This window comes from Podarcis tiliguerta (assembly GCF_965153285.1).
Source record: "Podarcis tiliguerta genome assembly, chromosome: 5".
Classification (NCBI taxonomy): domain Eukaryota; kingdom Metazoa; phylum Chordata; class Lepidosauria; order Squamata; family Lacertidae; genus Podarcis; species Podarcis tiliguerta.
In genome coordinates this window covers 77613126-77641087 of record NC_139538.1, presented here as the reverse complement: position 1 = coordinate 77641087, position 27962 = coordinate 77613126, and the positions used below count along the sequence as shown (strand labels likewise).

Below are 27962 nucleotides of genomic sequence, written 5' to 3'. Positions count from 1 at the left end.
GCCCCCTGCTGAAAAAGTTTGTTGACCCCTGGTTTAGGGCTTTAAAGGTCAGCACCAGCGCTTTGAATTGTGCCTGGAAACCTACTGGGAGCCAATGTAGGTCTTTCAGGACTGGTGTTATGCAGTCTTGCTGTCCACTCCCAAGTCACCGGTCTAGCTGCTGCATTCTGGATTAGTTGTGGTTTCCGGGTCACCTTCAAAGGTAGCCCCACGTGGAGTGCATTGCAGTAGTCCAAGCTGGAGATAACTACAGCATGCACCACTCTGGCAAGACAGTCTGCGGGCAGGTAGGGTCTCAGCCTGCGTACCAGCTGGAGCTGGTAGACAGCTGCCCTGGACACAGAAACTCAGCTAAAGCATCCATGACATACTGTGATCCAACCACTGCTTTAAAACCTCCAGGGAAGGAGAGTCCGCACCCTCACAGGCGCCCATGGCCTGGCCAGCAGCAGCTGATAATGGCACGTTCTCGCCTTAGGCAACGCTGCCCGCAGCATAGGCAGAGCGGGGAAGCCTGCAGCCAGCTCGCCTCTATCCCCTGCCATCAATCAGCGTGCGGGGGATTGATTAGTCAGCCTGGGAGCGCGTTGAGGCGCTCTCCCCCCCCCCCCTCGTTCCCAGGCTCGAAGGTTGCAACAAAGCAAAGACCTTGGCGTCTTTTGCAGGTATTGGGGGTGGCGCCTGACCAGCGGCAGCAGTTGCAGCAGGGGAGGCGCTGAGCCCGCAGGAGCATCTCTTTGCAGGAGCTGCTGTGGTGTGAGTATCCCCCGGTCCCTGCAATAGCCCGGCCGTGGGAGGGAAGAAAACAGCAATATTCCCTCCTGCAGATCAAGGGAAATCCACGCTCGGTTGTCCCTTGAAAAAACGCTGGCAGGCAGGGAATAATAACAATATTCCCAGCAGCCAAAAAAATAAAGAGAGGGAAATCCACTCTCGGTTGACCCTTGGGGAAAAAAAACAACGCAGGCAGGGCGGGAATAAGAACAATATTCCCTGCAGCCAAAAGAAAGGGGGAAATCTACGCTCGGTTGTTGGTAGAAAAAGCGCAGCCAGAGAAGAAGAAATATTCCATGTCGGGGGGCGGGCGGGATCCACTGCGGGGTCCCTTGGAAAAGCCTAGCCAGGGCTGCCTGGAAGCCGAGTGGGAGGGTTTTCTCCCATCTGGCTGAATGAAGCCTCTGGGAATGCTCCAGAGTAGGGAAAAGGATGCAGGAAATTTACCAAGAAAGGATCGCCTCTTTTAAAGGCACAACTTTTCCCCTCTCTTTTTAAAGCATTTATAATTGCCTCCGCCCCCCATCTCGTTGCAATGTAACTATATGTTAATCTAGTTAAATATAATCTTGTTGCCCCCTCCCCAAGTTAAGTGCCCCGATTTGGAAGTTCTGCTGAAATTATTATCAAATAATTGATGAGCCTTCATCCTTAACTCAGGGCGGGTTACAGCAGTAAAGCACTATATTAAAAGCAACTTACAACCATAAAAATGAAAAGGTAGGGTCCTAAAAAAACGACACTTTGCTTATGGTGCAGCAGTAAAGCTGCTAGCATATTTGCAAAGCTAAGCGGGGTCCAGTATGGTTTCAAATTGGATGGGGGACTGTGTGTTGAAATTCCTGCATTGCAGCGGGTTGGACTAGATGACCATTGGGTGCCTTCCAACTTTGCGATTCTGTATTTCTAACTGCAAAGTAAAAGGAGCAGTATTTACCATATTGGCTCTAGGAAGTTGTACTAGAATCAGCAGGCTTTATAGAGCTGGAAGGGGGCAGATAGACCCTCTGATCCTTGCCAGTCTGAGAATCTTGCAACTAAAAGCTTCCCCGAAAACATGGCCATCCAGCCATCACTTAAAGATCTCCAGCAAAGCACCCTGATGAACTCTGTTCCACTGCTGAACCTAAAGAAGCTTCTCCAAATGTTTAGGTGAAATCTTGCTTTCTTGCAGTGGTACTGACTCTTGAGAAAATGAAGGTCATGGCTTTCAGATTTTTTTTAAAAAAAAAACATATTCTGAAAGATTATTACTGTCTGTAAAGTCTGAAGAGACGCTGTATACTGTTATAGGTAATTTCTGTACTGGATAGCCTAGAATGGTTAAATAGGGTTTTTGGTTTGTTTGTTTTGCAGTTTTATTTGTCGTTTGAATATTCCTCAATAAATGTAAATAAATATGTTCCTTATGAGGAGTTAAGCAGAGTTTATCCAAATATCCCATTTTATCGGACTTGTGGCTTGGATTTTAGGCACCATTTCAACCTTTGATTTGTGAGGTTCAACAAAGGCTTCCTTTTTCAAATGGTAAAGAAGCAGCCTATTTTAAGAAGCAGGTTGCCAGCTGACCAGAAAATAGCTAGCCAGGCTTACTCTCCTGTCTTTCAAAGCAGTTTGATGTGCATAAATTGTCAGGTGTCTTCCCTCCCCCCAAAGAAAAACATTAGCACACTGATGCTTGAACAATAAGGCAGTATTAAAACTCTTACAGTGGTGGATCGAAAGGTTGGCAGCCCTATTTAAAAGCCAGATATTGCAGCTGAAATGATTAGATAGCTGTGTTGATTTACTCTTGTCTCCTTAGTTTTAAATACAAGTTCGCTCGAGTTGGTATGTATTTCACTTTGAACGTAAGGAGAACAGAGCTGGAAATCGAGTAAATCTTTTGTGACCTGAATCCTGTGGGGAGGCCGTGCAAACCCATTGCGTAACAGATGGCGTATTTAGAAATAACCCTTTACATTAATCAAACAATTGTGTTTTGTTTTGAAATAATCCTCACTTTTAAATGAGAATTAACTTCGTATCTTGTACATCGAGAACAGCATCTTTGGGCTCCATCCATTTACCTAAGATTAAGACCTGCCGGCATAGCTTAAAGCTTCTGAAAACTGGTTTGCTATTTGTGTAAGATTTTTCCTCAGAACCAAATCCACAGGATTGGGGGCATATATATATATGTTTTTAATGCGTGACATTTTAATGTATTTTTAATCTTTGTTGGAAGCTGCTCAGAGTGGCTAGGGAAATCCAGCCAGATGGGCGGGGTACAAATAATAAATTATTATATTATTCTTATTATATATGCCAGCAGTAAGTGTTTGGCATTGCTCAGGAAGTCAAATGAGTGGGGGGAACATCCCACAAGTGCAGTTTTGAAAGTTTTGGTCTGCCATCTTGATTTACCATGGCAAATTTTCAAAAGTAGGGGGTCCATGGCTTGGTTTTTGAAAAATGGGGTCCACAGTACTTCACTAGTGAGGTTTGTGAGAGGGGGTTATTGGTTTTTTGTTTTTGTTCTTATTATAATAGTTATTTTGTGCTTTCATTTGGTAGCGTTATGCTGTAAACCACCCTGTGATCTTCGGATGAAGGGTGGTATATTATTATTATTATTGTTATTATTATTAAGCACTAGAGGTCTCTCCGATGGTCCTGCCCACCTGTTAAACATGGTCCATGGTTTGTGAGGCAGAGGAGATGAGCATCCAGGCCACAGGCCGGATCAAATATCACCCCCCCCCCCACCTTATACTGAGTCACATTACAGATTCATATACAGCCTCGGGTTACAGACACTTCAGGTTGCGCGTTTTTGGGTTGCGCACCACGCCGAACCAGGAAGTATCGGAACGGGTTACTTCTGGGTTTCGGTGCTCGCGCATGCGCAGAAGCGCTAAATCGTGCTTTGTACAGAAGCGCCGAATCACGACCCGCGCATGCGCAGACGTGGCGCTGCGGGTTGCGAACGTACCTCCCACACGGATCACATTCCACTGTATTCAGTGATGCTGCCTGGCATCTGCTCTTCAAGACCCCAGGTAAAAGCCTTTCCCAGTCCGGCTGCCTTGGTTCCTCTAATTAAAGACCTGAGGCCTTCTGTATGCTCTGCCCCTCCTTATAGCTCCAGGTTGATTTGCATACCAGGCAGGGCTTCACTTTATAAGCTATAAATATAACATTTAAATGCCACTGCATTGGTGGGGCTCCCGAAGTGGATTGTTTTGCTGCCAAACGGTGAGTGTGCACAAAAGTGCTTTTGGATTTGCCCTTTGATCGTCAGGGGTTTGCCAGATCTGCTCCTGGCTTCGCAGTTCATAGACGTTGCTGCGGGGAATGTGGGGGCAACAGACTGAGCTGAATGGAGTGGCCTTTGAATGTATAGCGATCGGGACTGACTCATCCAAGAGAAATGAGATATTAATGATTAAAAGAGCTGCTTAATTGTTCTGGGTAAGGCTGATCAAAGGCAAAAGGAGTGAAAGAGCTTACATCTGCATTCTCTCTTACTGAGTAATCCACATCTGTTGGGTGCAGTGAATGGTCTGGGAACACCCACCCCTCTACCCTTGTTGGCATCTGTCTTGTCTGAATAGTCAAAAGAGTGCGCCTCCAGGAGTGAAATCAAACCGCTGCATTAGGAACATGGAACCGACCTCCCTGGGCGCAAGCCTAGGCAGCGTGTATGGAGTTCTAGGCTGCCCAGATGACAAGACCCCCTCTTGGCCTCACAAATGTGGTCCAAAGGAAAGCAGAGCAATACGTTTGGCACCAGCTTGGCTGCAGGAGTTGTCAGAAGGAGGCGTACAAAGCGCTATCCAACTGACTTAGGGACTCCACTCCAGATTTATGTAGGGCAGGGGTGTCCAAATGTTTTTCAAAGAGGGCCAGGTTTGATGAAGTGAAGGGCCGTGGGGGCCAGCCAAACTTTTGACCTTTTTTTTTTTTTTGGATTGACGTTGTTGAGCTTCTTTTAGGATTGAAGTTGTTGAGGGTTTGTTTGTTTTTTAGGATTTTACCCCAGGAAATAAACTGCCACAGGGGCTGGATTAAACCAACCGGTGGGCCAGATTAGGCCCCCGAAATGGACTTTGGACATGCCTGATGTAGGGTTTACTCCTTAGCCTTCTCTTCTCCCAAAGATGTCCCGCAAGGCAGTGGAGGTTTAGGATCAGAGTTTTCCTTCTCCTAGATAGGCAACCTCCCCAGGTGGACGAGTCCCATCTGCCCCTCACTTCCCTCTACAACATGTGCAGAAATGGTCTCATCCATTCAATCTGCCAGAGCTTGTCTCGGCATGCAGAGGAAGTCCCTAACTCACTGAGGGTTTAAGACCCACCGACCACCCTCCCCTCATTTTGCCAGCCAGTCGAAGCCATTCCCAGGGTGCGGCCACTATTACATGCAGACTGCTTTTAGGGGCCACAGGTGAGAATTGGATGTAGGATGTGGACCAAGGTAGACAAACTACTGCAGAAAGAGCATGACGGGTCCCTCCCATACACCCCACCACTGTACCGCTGTGGAAGCAAAAGAGCTGCAGATCTGGTTAGTGACTGGTCAGGGCCACCATAAGCTCCAAGAGAGCAATCTGTGAAAGCGGTTTGTCTCCCAAGGAGTTCAGAGATTATCACATCACACTCTTCCAGCAACCTTGGGGAGTGGTTTAGCAAAAGAGTGTGAGTAATACTGAGGGACCCCTGGTGATTCCCCCCCCCCCGCGCCTTGATGTGCATCGCCTTACACTTGTTTACATTGAATTCCATCTGCCATTTTTACTGCCCACTCGCCCAGATTGATCAGAAAGTTTTGGAGCTCTTGGAAACCCTTTTTGTTTTAACAATTGTTATGTACTGAATTCAATAGGATCCAAAATGCAGCAGTCTGATTGGTCCTAGAACAATAGGATCCAAAATGCAGCAGTCTGATTGGTCCTAGAAAAATAGGATCCAAAATGCAGCAGTCTGATTGGTCCTAGAACAATGCAGCAGTATGATTGGTCTGCAGGAGCCACCCAATCCAGCTCCAGATGGAAGTGAATCCACAACCTGATTGGCCTACAGGAGAATTCCGGAATTAGCCAATCACATGCAGCCCATTGTGTAAATAATGTATATAAAGCAGATACTTTGGGGAAACTTTCATTCCTCCTCACCACTATGAGCTGAATAAAGAGCATGAAATCCACTCTTGACTCCGAGTATATTTCAATAATATAACATCCTCAGCAATCTCAAAAATGATAGAATGATCTCGATACGAATCCAAGGCAGACCTTTTAACATCACAGTAATCCAAGTTTATGCACCAACTACTGGTGCTGAAGAAACTGAAATTGACCAATTCTATGAAGACTTACAACAGCTTATAGAAGTGACACCAAAGAAAGATGTTCTTCTCATTATAGGGGATTGGAATGCTAAAGTAGGGAATCAAGAGATAAAAGGAACAACTGGCAAATTTGGTCTTGGAATTCAAAACGAAGCAGGGCAAAGGCTAATAGAGTTCTGTCAAGAGAACAAGCTGGTCATCACAAACACTCTTTTCCAACAACACAAGAGACGACTCTACACATGGACATCACCAGATGGGCAGCATCGAAATCAGATTGATTATATTCTCTGCAGCCAAAGATGGAGAAGCTCTATACAGTCAGCAAAAACAAGACCTGGAGCTGACTGTGGCTCAGATCATCAGCTTCTTATAGCAAAATTCAAGCTTAAACTGAAGAAAGTAGGAAAAACCACTGGGCCGGTAAGATACAATCTAAACCAAATCCCTTATGAATACACAGTGGAAGTGAGGAACAGGTTTAAGGATTTAGAATTGCTGGACAGAGTGCCTGAAGAACTATGGATGGAGGCTCGAAACATTATACAGGAGGCAGCAACGAAAACCATCCCAATGAAAAGGAAATGCAAGAAAGCAAAGTGGCTGTCCAATGAGGCCTTACAAATAGCGGAGGAGAGAAGGCAAGCAAAATGTGAGGGAGATAGAGAAAGATACAGGAAATTGAATGCAGAATTCCAAAAAATAGCAAGGAGAGACAAGAAGGCCTTCTTAAATGATCAATGCAAAGAAATAGAGGAAAACAACAGAATGGGAAGAACCAGAGATCTGTTCAAGAAAATTGGAGATATGAAAGGAACATTTCGTTCAAAGATTACCATAATAAAGGACAAAAGTGGTAAGGACCTAACAGAAGCAGAAGACATCAAGAAGAGGTGGCAAGAATACACAGAGGAATTATACCAGAAAGATATGGATGTCTCGTACACCCCAGGTAGTGTGGTTGCTGACCTTGAGCCAGACATCCTGGAGAGTGAAGTCAAATGGGCCTTAGAAAGCATTGCAAATAACAAGGCCAGTGGAAGTGATGGTATTCCAGCTGAACTATTTAAAATTTTAAAAGATGATGCTGTGAAGGTGCTACACTCAATATGCCAGCAAGTATGGAAAACTCAGCAGTGGCCAGAAGATTGGAGAAGGTCAGTCTACATCCCAATCCCAAAGAAGGGCAGTGCTAAAGAATGCTCCAACTACCGCACAATTGCACTCATTTCACACGCTAGCAAGGTTATGCTTAAAATTCTTCAAGGAAGGCTCAAGCAGTATGTGGACCGAGAACTCCCAGAAGTGCAAGCTGGATTTAGAAGAGGCAGGGGAACCAGAGACCAAATTGCAAACATGCGCTGGATTATGGAGAAAGCTAGAGAGTTCCAGAAAGACATCTACTTCTGCTTCATTGACTATGCAAAAGCCTTTGACTGTGTCGATCATAGCAAACTATGGCAAGTTCTTAAAGAAATGGGAGTGCCTGATCACCTCATCTGTCTCCTGAGAAATCTCTATGTGGGACAAGAAGCTACAGTTAGAACTGGATATGGAACAACTGATTGGTTCAAAATTGGGAAAGGAGTACGACAAGGCTGTATTTTGTCTCCCTGCTTATTTAACTTATATGCAGAATTCATCATGCGAAAGGCTGGGCTGGATGAATCCCTAGCCGGAATTAAGATTGCTGGAAGAAATATCAACAACCTCAGATATGCAGATGACACAACCTTGATGGCAGAAAGTGAGGAGGAATTAAAAAACCTTTTATTGAGGGTGAAAGAGGAGAGCACAAAATATGGTCTGAAGCTCAACATCAAAAAAACGAAGATCATGGCCACTGGTCCCATCACCTCCTGGCAAATAGAAGGGGAGGAAATGGAAGCAGTGAGAGATTTTACTTTCTTGGGTTCCATGATCACTGCAGATGGTGACAGCAGCCACGAAATTAAGAGACGCCTGCTTCTAGGGAGGAAAGCAATGGCAAATCTAGATAGCATTCTAAAAAGTAGAGACATCACCTTGCCAACAAAGGTCCGTATAGTAAAAGCTATGGTTTTCCCAGTAGTGATGTATGGAAGTGAGAGCTGGACCATAAAGAAAGCTGATCGCCGAAGAATTGACGCTTTTGAATTATGGTGCTGGAGGAGACTCTTGAGAGTCCCATGGACTGCAAGAAGATCAAACGCATCCATTCTTAAGGAAATCAGCCCTGAGTGCTCACTGGAAGGACAGATCGTGAAGCTGAGGCTCCAATACTTTGGCCACCTCATGAGAAGAGAAGACTCACTGGAAAAGACCCTGATGTTGGGAAAGATGGAGGGCACAAGGAGAAGGGGACGACAGAGGACGAGATGGTTAGACAGTGTTCTCGAAGCTACAAACATGAATCTGACCAAACTGCGGGTGGCAGTGGAAGACAGAAGTGCCTGGCGTTCTCTGGTCCATGGGGTCACGAAGAGTCGGACACGACTGAACGACTAAACAACAACAAACATCCTCAGCAAACTTGGCTACCCCACTGTTCATCCCTAAAACTAAGTAACTCATACACAAGTTTAAAAGTCCAAATACTGATCCTCAAAGGACTCCACTTTCTGCACACCTCTAATGGGAGAATGAGGCATTAATTCCTAGACTCCCTTTCCTGTTTCTTAACCATTTCCTGATCCACAAGACTACTCCTCTTATCCTATGGCTATTGAATACCTTTGTCAAAAGGTTTTGGCCTCTTCTGACATCATCTTGCTGACTTGTGCCTGGTGGTGGGGAGAGAAACCAGATCCACCCCCTCTTTCTTCCATCCCATGTTTCGTTTGGAAACTTTGGGGGAGAAGGGGGATCACCTATGAAATACTTGCTTTGTTAGAATGAGTTAAATGCTTTTTAGTACAGGGTTTTACACACCCAGATTGTGTAGTATGCAGATTGTCTTTCATATAAAACTCTATAAGACTTATGTCTGTGAATGGTGTGGACACCCAAATGCAAGATGCATTTCTGCGTCTGGGTTCTACCATTGTCGTGAGAGAAGCATGCTTGTGAATTGTTGCTTCTGCCTTCCTCTGGTTGATGGTGCTTTCCTTTTCAGCTCTTACATTTTGCCATCTGAGAAACAGGAAGAAACAAGATAGCATGCCCTTTGGTAGCATGGAGTGCAGCAGTTTGAGGATCTTTCTCTAGCATTGGGTATACAGTGGTGCCTCGCAAGACGAAATTAATTCGTTCCGCGAGTTCTTTCGTTGAGCGAGTTTTTTCGTCTTGCGAAGCACCACTGCAGTTAAACACTAACAACGGCGGGGAGGGGCGGGGAGAAGCAGGGCAGCTGCCGCAGCCGGTACCTCAGACTCACCCGCGCCTTGTGGCCACCACGCGATGTGGCTGCTGGAGGGCGGCGGGGCTCAGGAGCACGACTCCGGCTGCAACGCTGGCTGCTGGCAGCAGCGGCTCTCTGAGAGGAGCGCGCGAGGGCGGTGGGCAGTGGCGCGAGGCAGCCGGAAGGTCGGCCATCAGCTGGAAGGTGGGAGGGAGCCGGAGGAGCCGTCAGCCGGAAGGTGGGAGGGAGCCGGAGGAGCGGGGAAGCGAGCGTGCGACTGTCGCCATGACAGGAGAGGCAGGGCTGTTTCGTCTAGCGAAGCAAGCCCTTAGGAAAATCCGTCTTGCGAAGCACCTCAGAAAACGAAAAACCCTTTCGTTTGCGAGTATTTCGTCTTCCGAGGCATTCGTCTTGCGGGGTATCACTGTATTCACAATTTTGCTTGAATAGAACTAAGGCATGAATACATTTGAAACTGCATGCATTTATCTGGGAGCAAAGTCCACTAAACCAAGTACGTCTTGCTTGTGAGTAAACATGCATGGAATTGCTGTCAAATTTCATAAAAATGCAACATAGTACCATTCTGTAGGTTAATAATGATGCCTTATATGTTGTAAAAACAGTAAAATAAGTTTAGGTTTGATAAGAAAGTATTGCATATATTTTTATTTTCCTCTCCTGGAACCCCTGGGGGAGGGGAAGTCACCCCACCCCTAGCTTCCAAATTTATGGACATTTTACATCTCTAGCCATGTAAAGGTAAAGGGACCCCTGACCATTAGGTCCAGTCGTGGCCGACTCTGGGGTTGCGGCGCTCATCTCACTTTACTGGCCGAGGGAGCCAGTGTACAGCTTCCAGGTCATGTGGCCAGCATGACTAAGCCGCTTCTGGCGAAAGCAGAGCAGTGCACGGAAACACCATTTACCTTCCTGCTGGAGCGATGTCTATTTATCTACTTGCACTTTGACATGCTTTCGAACTGCTAAGTTGTCAGGAGCTGGGACTGAGCAACTGACCCCGTCGTGGGGATTTGAACCGTCGACCTTCCCGATCAGCAAGCCCTAGGCTCAGTGGTTTAGACCACAGCACCACCCGCGTCCGATAGGGCTTTTAAGATAGGCCCTCCTCACCTGTGATGGCAGTCCAAACATCCCTAAAATTGGGACACAGTTGTTTTTATTAAGCAAACAGATGCTATCTGAGTTGAGTACAGAAACAGAAACCTAGGTATTTAATGCATGCAAATGAGTGGTGACCACATTGTTATGCACTATAAAAGGATTGCATAATTACTGCCATATCCCTGGCTTTCAGCTCAGTTGAAACTACCATTAATCAATGGTATTGCACACCTAGAAAATGTGGGCATTGGAAGTTCCCACAGGTATCTGCTTGGCTACTGCAAGAACAGGATACTGGACTAAGATGGGCCATTGGGCGTTTCCTGAATTCCTTCACCATGTAACTGCCGTATAGATTTCAGAATTGCGGGGCGGGTTTGCCTATATTCTTCTGTGCCTGTGCCCATGCACATATCCCCCCCCCCCCACGTGCTGACATAAACACTGCCAGAGGCAACAGGGTTCTGGTAATTGTTTAGAACGGAGAACTTCAGCAGGAAAGTTTGTGTTGTGCGGCAGTGTTAAAAAGTTGTGCCTGATAAAATTCCCGCCCCTATGCCACAGCTAAAGCAGTTGCTTTAAATGCTGCGTTTATCCTTGAAATTTAAGGACCTTGCTTAGACAGGTTAAACTTGCAACGGCTTCTCCTTGCCGGATCACATTTTCTGGAGACACAGACCCTGCAGGAACTTCGAACGAGGAAAGCAAGTTGCAGCTGAGGCGAGAGCGTTCTGTTTTTGCCTCTGTTCTTTATCTCAGCAAAACCTGTCACGATCACTTGCCACATCCCACAGTGGAGAGCTGCACTACACATTCAGATATGTTGTGTGGGGCAGCATTTGCTGGATCTGACCATTTCATGGGGAAATAGCTTAAGGAGAAGGCTAGTTTTCCTCAGCTGGGGTGATGACTTGACATCCGTCCCCCACTATACTTTCTCTCTCTCTCTCTCTCTCTCTCTCTCTCTCTCTCTCTTCTTAAAGGGAAGGGTTGTTGCTCAGTGGTAGAACATCTGCTTTGAGTGCAGAAGGCCCCAGGTTCGATTTCTGCCTGAAATCCTAGAGAACTACTGCTGGTCAACATAGTAGGTAATGCTATGCCACCCCAGTCTCCACCAAGTAGTGCGCTAGACTCACACACTCACCCAGGGTCTGTGTTTCCTTTTGGGAATGGGAGACAGTGGAGACCGAGGCATCTATGATATATCGTGTGTGTGTGTTTGTGTAGTTTAGGTTGTGTTTGTCTAGCTCAAGTTGTGTATTTATATATATAATATATATATACTTGGGAAGTGATGCTCATATATATGTGTGTGTATGCATACAAACACACACACACAGAGAGAGAGAGAGAGAGGGAGGGAGGAATTTTGGTTCTCAAATGCTTTGGTACTTGAACATTTCAGCTCCCAAACACCAAAAATCAGGAAGTAAGTGTTCCGGTTTTCGAACGTTTTTTGGAAGCCGAGCGTCTGATGCGGCTGTCGTCTATTGTTTCCGGGGCGTCTGCACCAATTGGAAAGCCGTGCCTTGGGTTTGGAACGTTTCGGAAGTCAAACGGACTTCTGGAACGGACTACGTTCGAGAACCAAGGTACCACTGTGTGTGTGTGTCTAGATGGGGAAGGGTATAAATACTATTGTTGTTCTTGTTGGTGGTGGTAGTAGTAGTAGCGGCACCAAGTTCTTCCAAAGGTAGCATCATCCTTGTTTTGCAGCTTGCCTTTCCCCAGAAATGGTAAAACCCCTCTTTTTCTACCCATGCTAATCTAAGCCTTGGTCTTTTGTAACACAGAAAAAGGAGCCCCACTCATCTGCATTTTTACACATTGTTCTTTGATGCTCCGAGCCACACCCAGGTTATTATTACCTCTGAGGAAATAGCTTTTACACCTGCCTGCCTAGGATTAAAGGGAGTGTCTGAGATACAATTTAGGATACCTAAGTTCGTTAACACCTCACACATGCTGATTGCAGAGGATTAACATTCTTTAATACACATGGGATCTTGCATCCCAACCTTAGTTAAATTCTAACACTACTTGAATCCAGGGTGTCTTGCACTTGCAGATTCATAACAATACTTAATAAGATAGGTCAGCGGTCTGATGCTGTAAGGTAGGCAGAATTCTGCTAAAAATCACTCCCCATAGCTGTTTCCCTTGAAGGAAAAGATTTGGATAGCCTGCATTTCCCCACACAGGGAGAAACGCAGCTTATGAAAGGTGGGAGGGAAGGGTAAGCAGCCCACCTCTGCTCTTCTTCTGATTAATCTTCCAAGTCTGCATTGTTTTTGTTTTTTTAATGGGCGCCAGGGTAGGAGGGGAGACTCCCATCGAGTGTGGCTCTTAAGAGGGCTATACCACAATATATTTCAGAACTCTCAGCTCACAGGAGAGAAGGTAGAAGGAAGCAAGCTGATTTGAGATAGGGATTGATCAGATATGGACAAAATGCTTTTGCCAGCCAGCGTAAACGTTTCCAAGGTAGCGATACTGACCTGGTATCTCTTCAGTGGGTGCCGTTTCACAAGGTTGATCTCAGTATTTCAGAAATGCTGTTTTGGCGGAATACACAGTGAGCAGGCAGGGACGGGAAAAGTGTGGACTGTACTGTTGCTTCTATCAGGTCCATCTCATACAGCCAATGGGTCCGTGATGGTGGGAGTTGTGTGAAGTATTTGAAAACAGAGGGAAGCAAGTAGATTCATAAGGCTTTTTAGTGCTCTGCGGATACGCACTGAGTGCCATGGCATAGATCTTTACCCCTCACCACAATTGTGTCAGGGACTGACAGGTTTCTGATGTCATAGAATCATAGAGTTGGAAGAGACCACAAGGGCCATTGAGTCCAACCCCCTGCCAAGCGGGAAACATGTGTGTGCACTGAGGGAAAAGGTTGGCTGGAGTCTGACTCAGGAGAGGGGGGCAGTAGTGGGGACCTCCATCAGCCAAGAGGCAAGAATCAGAAGCAGGGGAAGATCCACCTCTCAACAACACGCAACCAGGAGAGCATCTCTCTGCCCCGCAACAGCAGAGCTCCCTGGAATTGAACCCTGCTTATTACCAGCAAGCTGCTTTTTGTGGAACTGGGCTTTATGAGACTTCCCAGGCGAGCAACTGCCCAGTTCCATATTACGGTGCGGAGATGGTGAGGCAGCCTCCACCATCAGCTGGGAACTTCTTCATGGCATCAAGCACTTATACTCCCTGGTCTGCAATGGGGAATTATTCTGCTGCAAATCCTGGACAAATGCAGAAGGTTGAAAGTGCGTCGGACTCTCAGTTTTTCTCTTTAAGTCAGGTTTTGGAACAAAAGAGCCAGACTGGCGAGGAGAATTGGTTTCAGGGCAAAGATTTAGGATGAGAACCTGCAGCATTAAAGTTTATGCAACAAAACAAGCTGCTCAGGGGTCTTACTCCATCCTGTGGTGTAAGATGTTTGCAAATGCTGCTTGAAAAATACCAAAAATAGACATCAAAGAAATCCTTTTCCAGATTAGCATCCCAACTCCTTCCTTGCTATCCTGTACATATTTTACAAGCTTTCTCTTTTAATGCCTTTTATTGTATTACTTTGATATTTTGAATAAAGTTTGTTCTTTTTAAAGAAGAAGAAGAATAAGAAGAAGCAGGGGAAGATTCAGAGCTGGAGGGTGGGTTGGAAGAAGGGGACTAAGAGGCAGGTCAGGCAAGTGAAGGGTCAGGTGCTTACCAAACCTCTCCTGCAAAACTGTCTCCAGAACCAAGAAGGGAATGAAAAGAGAGGGGCAGAGGCAGTTTCCACACACAGGCATAGTCTCTGGGGAAGGTGCATCAACTGGTGGAGGGGGAGTGGTCCCTTGTTGCAGCAACTGCTCCATAAGGCACAAACCTGGGAATAGCTGCCTAGCCGCTAGATTGCTGTGCGTAGCTACCCAGAGCTGTAGAAGCAAACAGTGAGTGTTATTTTTTGACAATAAATACTTAACTATCTGCTGTGTGCATTCCTTCGGCTGGGAAGCACCTTGACAGATGGGCATTACAATGAGCAAAATAAGAAGCACCTTGCTGAAATGCAGCAATAAGAGTTGCCGACTTCTGCCAGCATTTCCTGCAACACGCACAAGTTCTCTTATGACGTATCTGTGAACTGTTTGTACAATACACTGGTAACTGGTGTGGGAGAGGAGAAAAGGGACTTTTTGGCACCGGCTGTAATGACTGAGGTACCTTTCCGAGGGAAATTCACTTCTCTTCCCTCTCAAAGTGTCCATATACTAATTTTTAGGTTATTCAACTGACATTTAAGGATCTGTTGGCTGACTGGTTCCTGGGAGTTTTCTCAGTTGGTAGAGCATGAGATTCTTAATCTCAATTTCATGGGTTCGTGCCCCATGTTGGGTAAAAGATCCTTGCATTACAGGGGGTTGGACTAGATGATCCTTGTGGTCCCTTCCAACTCTACAATTCTATGATCTCAATACTCTGGGCTCATCTACACTTCTGCTTGTCCTGGGCCTAGAAAGCTGAGTCATTTCCCGCATGTCCCATGCTTTCTAAGCACGGGTACAAGCAGTTTTGCCCCACCGCTTCCCTCTGGAAAATCCAATGGCCGTTTGTTCCAATTCAGAGCTAAAGATTGGGTTTTCTTGGGGGAAAGGGCAGGCCAAACAGAGGCCTGGATAAGCCCTCTCTTGGATCTGTTTCATTGCTTTTATTAATATGACTGTGTTAGATTTTGTACTTAAATTTTTCAGAAGGCTTGGGATGACCCTGCACCTTTAGCTGGCTTGAGCTCACTCTCCCCAATTTGCCGAACAAAACCTGCAAATCAGTAAATAGGGTTTGTTCTTAGGTTGCCTAAGAATCAGTTCTGGGCAATGAGGCAGAGAAGCTCCGCGAAAGTGCCTCCTTAATTCTCCTTTCAAGCCACAAACATCTAAAAGAACTGCACGCGGTCAGGCCAGGCTAGTAGTGGTTTCCACTGCCAAGTAATTTCTGTGGGCTTATTGTAATTTGTGTGGCATTTTTCTTTGCCACACCAGGATCACACGATCGGGACCACTTCTTCCAAACATCTTGCAAGGAATCATATCCCTGGCACAATACTTTGTCATGAGCCAGCCCTAGATTTCGACATGATCTGTCTTGTGTAATGGCCTCTGGAGTGATGTGCTCAGGCTGACGCCAAGGTTTCTCATGCTGGCAGCGCGCCTGGTCCTGCCCACACTACTGAGGAGGGTGAGTCAAAAGCATCTTGCCCGTAGGAACCTTTTCACATCGTATCTGCCCTTCTGCCAGCCTAGATGGCTCTTGGCTTCCTTTCGCCCGGGTGTCAAGTCTGTGCGTACCTGCCGGCTTACTAACTGTTGCGGGCACTGGTAAGTGCGTTCATTTCTTAACCCTTGCACATTTTCAGAGTCTAAACATATATACTATCTGCATTCAGATCTGCATTGCTTCATGCTTTGTGCATTCTCTGCAAGGAGGAGTAGATGGTTCTGTTGTGTTTCAAAACTCTCACATCCACCCATTGTGTGTGTGTTTTGTTCCGGGCTTAGTAGGGCATTGGTTTCAGTCACGCTATAATGAATGTGGTGGCCAGGCAGGATGAAAAATTGTGTATGCGGTATGAGGAGCCCAAATGGCACCAACATGATAAAAAACACAATATGATTGTATATATTGCAGGGGCTGGGAGTTGTAATTCAGCAGCGCCCTGAGGGCACTTGGATTATAGGTTTATGGTTTGTGTGGTTGTTCGAGCTGCTCGTGCCCTTTTGTTTACTTCACTCATGCCTTATTTGCGAGAAGTTTTTACAAAGAAACAACCTCAGTTGGGAGAGTATGAGACTTTTAACCTGAGGGTTGTGGGTTCATTTCAGGGGGTTAGAGTAGATGAGCCTTCCAAATCTACCATTCTGTGATTTCTTATCGGTCTTTCACCCTGAGGTGAGTTACAACAGTGTAAAAATACAATTGTGAAACATCTAAAATGGATTAGAAGAAAGGGAATAGGGCGAACACAAAAGCTGCTTTATGTTGATGTAGCTGTTCAGATCTTGAGGTCCCTAACCCTATATTCATGTTTGAAGTTCTATGACTACCTGCATGCTATGCCCCAGAAGCTTGAGGGGCGAGGGTTGGATAAGAGAAATAGCATTGGGAAGGCTTAATCCCCATACCCCAAGGCAACATATTCAAGCAAATGCAACCATGAATCAGGGCATTTCCATGGTTGCATTTGCTTTTTAAAAGTTTTAAAGTTTTAAAGCTTTTTAAAGTTTTAAACTTGTCTAGTTTGGCCCTTAAAAGTGGGACAGGTTTAAAAGTAGACTCCAGTTGAAGCAAACGTGAATGCAATTGCACTAAAATTTGGGAACATGATGGGAAAGACAGATTTTTAAACAATAATAATGCTATCTTATTTTCAGTATTTGTGTGGCACCCAATCACAGATTTACTGTGTGGCTGCCATATTATACAGGGTCAGACGGTTTATTCAACTGACTGCTCTGACTAAACTCTGCATCAGCTGACATAGTTGTTGGACTACAACTCCCATCATCCCTAACCAGTGTTAGAAACTGAGATAGGGAAGCTAGGAGCTAAATGGCAACTTAAACCTAGGTTATGGGCGCAATAAGGGAATGTCTAGCCCCCCTTTTTTATAAGAAGAATACAAAGCTGAAAATGAATGAACCGCAGCTAAAATGTTATGCTCATTTTTCACATGGTCTGGTCCTTTCCCTGCCTGCCCCCCTAATATTCTTAAAAGGGTCTCTTCTCCAGTCTTCAGAGAGCAGCTAGAAGCAGGGAGGCAGAAAAAGACCCTCCTTTCCTCCCATTCTGCAGTTTCAATCTGAAATCTGAGCTCAGAAACTGCTCGCGCTAATGAAATTCCCTGCCGCAAAATGCGCCCAGAACAGTGGGAGTTTCGAACCCTGTCCCTAACCATTGGTCATGCTGGTTGGGATTTGCAGGAGTTGTACTCCACAACAGCAGGAGGGCACTGCCATCTACTCCTTGGCTAGGGGTTTTTCTTCATAGCCACCTGGCTGAGGTCTGTCTCAGCTCTGCTTCTCAACATCCTTTTAACAGGTTTCCAGGAACTGGCTCCAGGCACAAGCTCTTAAATCCTACCTTGCGAAATGTTTTCCAAGTGCCAATCTGAGCTACAGATTTTACAGCGGTTAAGCCACTTAAATCCTCCTCCTTTGTCCACAGCATTGGCTGGTGGTGTTTAATAATAGCAGTTCAGTTAGAATCAATACTACTGTCAGAACAGTAGTAAATACACAGATATATGACATCTGGGTATTGGTCTCCTACCCTCTCACCCCATCGCCACCGCTGATACTCACTGATGTGGGATGAATAGATTACTATGATTTATTTATTTTTTTAGGGAAGAAAACAAAAAACAACCGGTTAACTTGAAATGCTGTTGGGAATATCTGTTCTGGTTGCTAGGATTAAAGTCTTCAGAGAAAACTCTGGGATTGAACAGTATAATCCAAGACAATGCTCTTTAAATATGTTGAATGCCACAGAAACCCCATTATCTGCTCTCCGTTTTTTCCCCCCTTACTACCATCCTGGTGGGGCAGAGGGGCAGGTACAGAGGGAAGTGGTGGGTCATGGGACAAACCTCTTCTCTGCCACCATCATCCCACTCACAGGTGTCTTGCCAGCAGTGGCGTAGCGTGGGGGGGCAGGAGGGCAGGCCGCACCGGGCGCAACATCTGGGGGGGGGGGGCGCTCGCACTCGCAGCTCTCTGCCCCTACTAAAATCCACGGGTTAGGGGCGCAAATTACTTGCCTTGCCCCGGGTGCTGACAACCCACGCTACGCCACTGCTTGCCAGCAAAGTACCACTTTTTCTTCTATCTCCATCTCTGGTTCGGTTAGTAAGGGGCCAACTGGAAGGTCTTAAATGGCCTGTTTTGATTCAGAGGTTGTCAGTTGCTGACCCATGTTTCACGTCTTGACCTGCCTTGATGTCCACCCATGTCCCAATCATTGTGTTATTGTATGAGTTTTAATTTGCTTTAGTCTATTCCATTGCGGTTCTAACCTTCTGAATGTTTTAAATAATGGTGATAATTTTTTTGGTGATAATTTTATTGTTTTATCTTCTTTCTAAACCTAAACTGCTTCAAGGGTCCCCCCCCCACACACTCAAGTGGTGTGTACATTTTATGAAATAAAATAAATATTGTTCGATCGCACTGGGAACCAATGTGGTCAACTTGGTATTTTATTTTTTTAATTTTTGGCTTTCCTTACAGTTCTTTCCTTGGGGGACCTCAGGTCCATGCCACACAAATTAAAACACTAGAATTGGCACATCCCATCGCTCTTGTTCTGTTCCAGGGTGCTGCAGTCCTGTATGATGGGAATGGATTTGCTTATATCGTGTATCAAATGTACCCTTTAAAAATATGGCAGTCTTCTCTCCTTTCCATCTGCCATTCCAACTTATGAGTGAGCCCTACCGCCTTGCCCCTTTTCAGTTTTTAACCAAAATAGTAGTGTCTCCAGCCATATGCCCGCATAACTAACAGATTCGGAGTTCACAGTGGCTAAGTCCAAGTAGAATCCCTGCTTCAAAACATGCCTTTTGCCATATGCTGCGATGGCTTGTTTGGAATATTGTACAAGTAAGATCTCGGCAGCCTCCAAGGTCGGATGTGGGGGAGATTCTGACTCAGTTCTGTCTCTTTGAAACTGTGTTCTGGGTTAGAGGGAACATAGATTGCCACGTTCCTGGTTGTATGCAATGTGTGAGTAATGAATCCGTATTTATTGCACAAATGTTTTCCCAACATGGCACTGATGTTATCACTGTGACTGAGGAAAGATCAGTGTGCAGCTAGCCTTTTTATTATGCACATGGTTCACCCTTCCATGATGCAATGCGCTTGTGTGAACTAAGCAAATAAAACATTTTTGTTTAGGCAAGCCTATCCCAGATATATAGATGTTGACATATTTTAATCTCTTTTTAGATTACCTCTGGTTTTACTGCTTTTTGAAAAGTTTTCACTACAGTATTTGCTTTTAAAAACTGTTTTGATTGATAATTTTTAAAAAGGCTTGTAAACTGCTTTAAAGGTTTTGTTACAATCAAGTGGTATATAATTTTTTGTAAAACAAAGAAAAAGCCCGTATACCCTGTGCAGTTTTTTTAAAAAATGTGCCCTTGATTGTGCCATGAACAAAGTGACCCAGAAATATTTTAAATAAGAAAATAAAATGTTGCCGGGGAAACAGATAGCTCAGTTGGTTAGAGAGTGGTGCTTATAATGCCAGGGTTGCAGGTTCGATTCCCATATGGGACAGCTGCATGTTGGACTAGATGATCCTCAAAGTCCCTTCCAAGTCTATGATTCTATAACTGAGAATCTTCCATTTCCCCAGCTGCTCCCTCTGAGCCCCTTGAGAATCCCTCTTCTTTGGCGAAACCCTGCAAAAATCCTTTAAAGGGAATGTATTTATCTGCTCCCTTTTAGAGCACATCCCTCCCAAAGAGTTATATAGCTAAAGGAGATCCACTTAAATGGTATGGAATCTAAAAATCCAGAACGCAGGGGTGAATCTATGCCCTTATACTTGGTGTTTTTTTTTTTAAATGGGGGGGTACGTAAGTTGGTGTCCAGGCAGTCCAAATTAAGGGCCTATAGCATGACAGGTTGCAAAAGCTCGCTTATCACAGACAGTGGCGAGCGTGAGCTATGTAAGGCACGCTGTCAATTAGTGGATATCTTCTTCTGCCTCCCGAAATTCCAGCGGACATTGCCCACACCCTGTGAAGTATCCTTGGAGCCCGTAAGGATTAGAATTTTACTCTTTGAAAGTGGCAACCACTGCCTACTGAAAAGCATGTTTCAGTAGAAAAAGCAGCCTGCAATTTACACTTGGGGGTTCTTGATTAATCGATGGACAAACCAGACCGCTGCCCCCCACCCACCCCGCAACCTTCTCCTACCGACGTGCCGTTCAATTCTGTGTCTCTCAGTTCTGTATCTCTCAGTCATGGTTTCATGGAGAATTCATAATGGTCCAAGTTGGAAACTCTTTGAACATCAAGCCAGCACCTTGTAAACAAAATAATCCCATCAGGTCTCTAGGTGAAATTGGTTTTGTAGGATTGTTTTGTCTTGAAACCTTGTCAGCTAGTGGAGTAATGGATACCTTTTTCTTTGTTTTTTTGTTTTTCAGACATGTGTTCGGAGCTTGACCTGGGCTATTTCTCCATGGCGATGTGGACCATTGGCCTCGGAGCCATTGGGGCTGCTGTGACTGGGATAATCCTTGCCAATACAGATTTGTTTCTGACTAAAGCAGAAAAGGCTTCCTTGGATTTTCTCGGGTCAGCAGATCTGAAGACTCTGGGAGGAGGTAAGGCTTATGTGTGGTCGGGTCCTCTGTGGGCTGAGAACCCAGCGTTCTGAAAAAGCAGTCGGTTATACTTTGGAAAGCCTGTTGCGGGAAAGAACCTTGATTTCCAGGCATGGGGAAAAGACCCATGAGCGGCATTTCTGTCTTTGTAGAATCTGATCTGCAGCTTTCTCATCTGTGGCATAGAGTTTACCACAATTCCCTTTGTTTCCAGCAGGCACTGAACTGCTTATATCAGAGGTTTTCAACCTTTCTGAGTCTATGGCTCCCTTAACCAACTACATTCTTTCTGTGGCACCTCTGTAAGGCTCAGAAGCCCAGTTGTGTCACCCCGTGCCTGCAGAGCTGGCAGCCTCTCACCCATTTTTGAACACCCTCCCTTGTGGAGTGTTCCCTCAGCCCCCTCTCCCCTCTCCTTGGGAATCCTCTGGGCAGCAGCTGCTGCCTTCCCTGGGCAACATTTCCCTATGGAGCTTATAGCCAGGGCTGCTGCAATAAATAGCTGTGCTAGCCTTTGGGAGACAGACCCGAGAGGGCATCAGAGGAGGGAGGGAAGGAAAGAGGGACAGAGGCCAGTGTTGCCTGTAGCACCCCTGACCATCATTCAAGGCACCCCAGGGTGCCACGGCACATTGGTTCGAAACCACTGGCTTATATGGTTAAAATGGCACCACATGTGCACAAGTGGGACATAATCAATGGGCTTGTTTGCAGAAGTACAAAAAATATTTTTTTTGAGGGGGGAGCCCTCTGGGAACTGCAGAAACAACCCAGGGAGGGCCGAAAACGATCAGTGCACACAGAATGCGGACTGTCTTGCGGAAATGAGTGTCAGGAGTGTGGGATAGAACATTTGGAATCTTGAACAGAAGCGCTTCACTCTGCAACACTTGGTTACAGATCCCACTTGCTCCCCTGTTTCTGAAAGAAAATGTGTTCACTGAAAGGCCCCAGCCCAACTCAGTGAGGCTGTACTTGCCACGCACAGTTTGTGAGCCTGTGGCGTGGTAGCTTCAATTACCGTATTTTTCGCTCTATAAGACGCACCAGACCACAAGGCGCACCTAGTTTTTGGAGGAGGAAAACGGAAAAAAAATATTCTGAATCTCAGAAGCCAGAACAGCAAGAGGGATCACTGCACAGCGAAAGCAGCAATCCCTCTTGCTGTTCTGGCTTCTGGGATAGCTGTGCAGCCTGCATTCACTCCATAAGACGCACACACATTTCCCCTTACTTTTTAGGAGGGAAAAGTGAGTCTTATAGAGCAAAAAATACGGTATATTATTCAGTGTAACACTTGAAATTCAAGTGGTCTCCAAAAGCCCCATAAATAATATCGAAAAAAGCTGAGAAGATAGTCCATCTCACACGGCTGCTGAAGTGAACAAGAGGCAACAAGAACCATAATGACATGTGCTATTGTTTGTCCCTCAGCAGAGCCAAGAGAATTCAAAGCAGAGGAACTGTGGAGGAAGCATGGTGCCGTCATCATGGCAGTGCGGCGGCCTGGATGATTTTTGTGCAGAGAGGTAGCGTGTTTTCCTTGTGGTTTCTTTCTAAAGACCAAATGGTGGGGTTTAACCTTGCTATTTCAAGACGCTTGTGGGCTGCACGGATACAGAGATAAGGGTCTAGTATATTTTCCATGTTGCCAATTTTTTGGTACTACGTTAAAGAGTTTCACAGAATCATAGAGCTGGAAGGGACCACGAGGGACAACTAGTCCAACCCCCTGCAATGCAGGAATCTCGTGCCCAAGTGGGGCTTGAACTCACAACCTGGAGATTAAGAGTCTCATGCTATACCAACTGAGTTATCATATTTGCTTCTTGATTTTTTTGGGGGTCAATCTCCTCTTTCTTCCAAATCTTCCATTCAGATGAGCTGCGGTAGGAATATTACAGGTCCAGTCCTGTTTGCATTTTCTTTTTCATACTCAAGTCCTCTTCCTATGTCTACCTTCCTCCTATTGTTCTGTGTTGGACGCCTGGCAGTGTGGAGATGCGGTGGAGAGATCCTTCAGCAGCTAAACTTACCATTAATTTTGAGCTTAGGTTTCCTTAGGTTACAACATGTGTTTTGACCTTTGCGTTTTGCTTGGCTTTGGATTTACACAAGGAAAGCCTGATTTTCCTCCCAGTTATGTTAATTAGATTATTACAGTTATAAGATGATTACAACAATAAAGCATATACACACACATAGAGAGAGAGACACACAACAATTTAAAACAAGGTATTAATTAAAATGTTCTTTTAATTAATCCTGCAATCCTAACCCTAGGAAGAAGCCCCATTGAATTCACCAATACATGGTTAGGATTGCACTGTAACTTATTTTAAATATTTTAGGTTGCATACCCGGACTGTCTCCAGCCAACTAAATCGCAAAACCACAAGAAATTGAAAGAGGGCGACAGTCCTAAAATCTGCAACAAATGATGGAATTAAAATGTGAGAAGTGGTAGCAGAGCACAGTTGAAAGTGTTCTAGCTGTCTAAAGATGGAAAAGAAAGAATCCAGTGGCGTTCCACTAGGGGGTTGCAATGCCACCATGCAGCAGGCTCTGCCTATTCCTTAGATAGGCCACAGAGCATTAGCACTTCTAGAATCCCCTGCCAATATATCAGTCTGTGATGCCATCTTGACATACATTCCCACAGGCTTCATTTCAGGGCATGTGTGATAAGAGCAGTGTGAGGATTGTCCCTACATAGGGGTGGCTTGTAGGCTGCAGCCACATAACTTATCTCTTCTCTCATTCATAAGGAAGCTGCTCAGCTGTCCTCTCTGAAGCCCCAGCTTGACCAGCTGGGCGTTCCCCTGTATGCTGTTGTGAAGGAGAACATTGGGACCGAGGTGGAGCAATTTCAGCCATATTTCAAGGGGGAGATATTTCTGGATGCACAGGTAGATGCAATTGGTGACTTGTACTTGGGTTGTTAATTTGTCTCATAGATTATGTTAGAAGTTTTGAGCCACTCTGTCTAAATGTGTTTTCAGGTGCGAGGTTTAAGGCTATTCTTGCTTAAACTGCTTTGTGAAGCAGTCGTTAAGTTTGCACTGGCCAAAAAGCTTATACAGTGGTACCTCGGGTTACATATGCTTTAGGTGACATATGCTTCAGGTTACAGACTCCGCTAACCCAGAAATATTACCTTGGGTTAAGCACTTTGCTTCAGGATGAGAACAGAAATCGTACCCCGGCTGTGCGGCAGCAGCAGGAGGCCCCATTAGCTAAAGTGGTGCTTCAGGTTAAGAACAGTTTCAGGTCAAGAACGGACCTCCGGAATGAATTAAGTACTTAACCCGAGGTACCACTGTACGATCCTTTATTGGCAAAAGGTTCACAGGTGGCTCAAAAATATGTGTGGAAAAACTCCACAATTCACCATTGAGCCCCTCCTGTGCTGCTTGGCTGAAGGTGTGATCATTTGCAAATGTGAAACACAAGACTTTTTGTAATGCACATTTGCATTCTGAATACCCTTTGCATTGCATAGTGATTTGGGCTTTTAAAAAAAAATGCCCATAGCTTAGGTGATGGCTCCCCACCCCCTACAAAGGCATGCCTCTCTTGCTGTCTTCTTTGCAGGGGCACACAGTGAAAATACACTCCCACATAGGTTTTTGACCAACTTCAGAAATGAAAGCTGCTCATGTTGGTCCATGATCCCACTTACTAAAATTTCGGAGCACACAGATCCCTCCAGCAGAGCCACTGTGATAAGAGATATGGCTATGCCTCTTCTCATGCAACTAGGGGGTCTGGAGGGTGAAGATTATCTTAGCAAAGCTGCTACTTAAGAGGCTAATTGGCTTTTGCTTTTCTATTTATATATCATAAATATACATAGGCAGAAAACAGGTTAGCTCTGAAGCACTGGCCTGTCTTTGCATGATTTCCCCATTAGCATGCATAGATAAATGGAAAGATTAGGACATCTATTTATTCCCCACATAATTGGGCTGTGTGTCTTATTAGGTACCCCCATCTTTTAGCAGGTGCCAAAAATAAAAAGAAAGTTGGGTTGGTAACAAATCAGTTGCGTGTGGTTCACCAGTAAGAACAGATACTGTGATGGCATTTGACTATGTTTACGAATGGTAAACTAAGGGGGGAGTAAGCTGTTTTAAAAATGTTCAGGGCAGAATAAAAGCACATCCTTTTTTAATGGTGAGGCTGCGCTGCAAACAGCACATGAATCAGGATGCAGATGAGGGGGGAAGGGGGGGAGGCAGGCGAGAAAGAAATGAATGAAAAGGTAGGGAGGGGGAGCAACTCTTTACTCAGGAGGGGGTGCTAAAAACATTACAATTCCGCAGCTAGGAAACCCAAATTCTGCTCAACCAAGAGAACCTGGTTTCAGCAACCTCTCTAAATCATTCAAAGCCTTCGCCCCAGGGCTGGCCCACCCATGAGACAAGGTGAGGTGATCGCCTCAGGCAGCAGGATCCACAGAGGGAGCTGATCCTGCCTCCAAGGAATGTGTTGCCTGCTGCTTTTGCAGTGGCAGCTCCTCGGAGGCTGGATTTCCTAGGCAGCCTCACCCCAATGCTGCCTCTACAATGGCCAGTAGGAGGCGCTGCTGGTCTCCTCTCACCCTTATCCCTGATGTACATCTTAATTCCCATCTTGTTCCTGACATAGATCCCTGCTCACCCATTCTCCCATAGTGGTAGGGAGGCGCCATTTTGTGGCTTGCCTTAGGTGCCAAAATGTCTTGGGCCAGCCCTGCTCTCCACAGCCATTAGAGACCTTATGGCTCTTCCAGCTCCTGAAATTGCAGCAGCCATCACCTAAGTACTTTCAAAGAATCATAGAGTTGGAAGGGGCCCAAGGGTCATCTAGTCCAACCCTCTGCAACGCAGGAATCTCAGCTAAAGCATTTCAAGCATATATTTGTAGCTATAAGGGCTAGAAGGTTATTTTGGCGTGAGAGCCAAGATTCTGAGGAAGCTTAGTTTTTGCGCCCAGTACCACGCTCTGTAGGGACGCAGGTGGCGCTGTGGTGTAAACCACTGAGCCTTGGGCTTGCCGGTCGGAAGGTTGGCAGTTCGAATCCCCGCGACAGCGTGAGCTCCCGTTGCTCGGTCCCGGCTCCTGCCTATCTAGCAGTTTGAAAGCACTTCAAAGTGCAAGTAGATAAATAAGTACCGCTCCGGCGGGAAGGTAAACAGCGTTTCCGTGCGCTGCTCTGGTTTCGCCAGAAGCGGCTTAGTCATGCTGGCCACATGACCCGGAAAAACTGTCTGCAGACAAATGTTGGCTCCCTCGGCCAGTAAAGCGAGATGAGCGCCACAACCCCAGAGTCGTTCACGACTGGACTTAACTATCAGGGGTCCTTTACCTTTTTACCACGCTCTGTGGCTATGCACACACCATACATATAAAGTACCTTGCCCCCAAAGAATGCTGGGAACTGTAGTTTACCCCTCAGAGGTACAATCCCCAGCACCCTTAAACTACAGCTCCCAGGATTCTTTGTAGGGAGCGATGTGCTTTAAATGTATATAGCGTGCAAGCAGCCTACTTCCCCTGCACTCCTGCAGAATGAGAATGTACACAAAGTCCTATCAGTGGTAGTCTGAACCTTGTTTACCTTTTGGTTTGCTCCGGATCAGGAAGCATTGTGTTTCTCTAGGAAGAACACACTCTCTCTCTGTTTTGACTCAGTGTTTCTAATCCCTTTCTACAGAGACGTTTCTATGGGCCTAAGAAAAGAAAGATGACCCTTTTGGGCATGTTTCGCTGCAGCGTCTGGAGGCATTTCTTCAACGCTTGGAAGCATGGCTATACTGGGAACTTGGAAGGAGAAGGCTTTGTCCTGGGAGGAGTTTTTGTTGTTGGTCCTGGGAAGCAGGTACGTCTGTGTGTGTGTGTGTGTCTGTGTGTGTGTGTCTGTGTGTGTGTGTGTGTAAATGAGCGAGTGCAAAGCTGTTTCCATGCATCATGTAGTTCCATGTTCTGCAGTTTTCAACCTCTAGAAGGGTCTTGGAGACCACTGCTCTCTCTTGTCTGCTCTCCTGCGTTGAGGCAGAACTATGGCTCCATTGAACATTCAGCATCCTTCACAGAGGGTGGCCCCACTTTTTTGATTTCATGATCTGGGAAGGATGCAAAGAGGTATTCATCTTGCTGAAAGCCCAGGCCTTGATTCTGGCAGCTGACTGTGTTCCCAAAAGGCCAGGGAGCGAAAACGTTAGTCTTACAAAGGTAACGAAATGCAGAATACTCAAATCCTAACCGGGGGGATTAGGTGTGGCATTGCATTTCTCTTTTTCAAGGACATGGCAGGATTAAGTAAGGAAGGGATGTGGTAAATGAGGCATGGGTGTCCCCAGGATTTATTGGGGAAGGGGGGCAGGACACCCCCCCCCCGGTCCTGTTCCAGAAATGGATCTTCTCAATTAGGGATTTTCTCAATTTTGCACCCGTGTAGAGGAAGCACTTACGCTGCCCATATCCAGCGCTACTTCACGTGCACAGAAATAGGGAGCTTAGAGGAGTTGCAGAAGTTTAAGAGCTTCAAACATAGTTTTGTACAAAGGAAGTGCGTACCTGACCCACATTTTCCCTTTTATTTTAGGGCATTCTCCTGGAGCACCGTGAGAAGGAATTTGGAGACAAAGTGAGCCTTGATGCTGTCCTTAAAGCTGTTGAGAAGATCCAACCACAACCTTCAGAGCATAACTAGAGATATAGAAGGCCCTTTCTTTCTTACAAAAAAGCTACAAAGTCTGGGTGCAAACTCTTAACTATATCTCTAACTTGTTCCTAGAGAGCAAACACAATATTCCATTATAGCGGCTGTTTAGTACTACTGTTGGCTCCAGATATTCCTTCTGTGTTTCTCTTACTGGATTAATGACGGGCTTGGTCTGAAATCCAAAGATCTAGCCAAGACAGTTTCCAGTTAGAACAAAACTGCTAGGTGTATCTGGATATCCGGATGCAGGATTGATGATGGAAAGCTAATAAAAACTACATTCGAAACAATTACCGAAGTCCCAATTGGTTTTTGTTTTGA

At 45.7% G+C, this 27962-nt stretch overlaps 1 protein-coding gene across 6 annotated transcripts; it reads left to right on the top strand.

Moving 5' to 3' along the window:
- The first annotated feature begins 606 nt into the window (after positions 1-606).
- On the top strand, positions 607-27931 carry PRXL2A (peroxiredoxin like 2A). Of its 6 annotated transcripts, XM_083440629.1 has the most exons (7): positions 15811-18224; positions 18396-19314; positions 20753-20932; positions 22367-22461; positions 23701-23841; positions 26631-26795; positions 27522-27931. In XM_083440629.1, exons 2-7 carry the CDS (start codon positions 19311-19313, stop codon positions 27627-27629), a joined length of 693 nt encoding a protein of 230 aa, XP_083296755.1. In that variant the 5' UTR covers positions 15811-18224; positions 18396-19310; the 3' UTR covers positions 27630-27931. The 6 variants fall into 6 exon arrangements, with proteins under 6 accessions (XP_083296759.1, XP_083296760.1, XP_083296758.1 ...); XM_083440633.1 differs by lacking the exons at positions 15811-18224; positions 18396-19314 and adding an exon at positions 607-756 and having other exon boundaries at positions 22370-22461; XM_083440634.1 differs by lacking the exons at positions 15811-18224; positions 18396-19314 and adding an exon at positions 656-754.
- Positions 27932-27962: the final 31 nt, after the last annotated feature.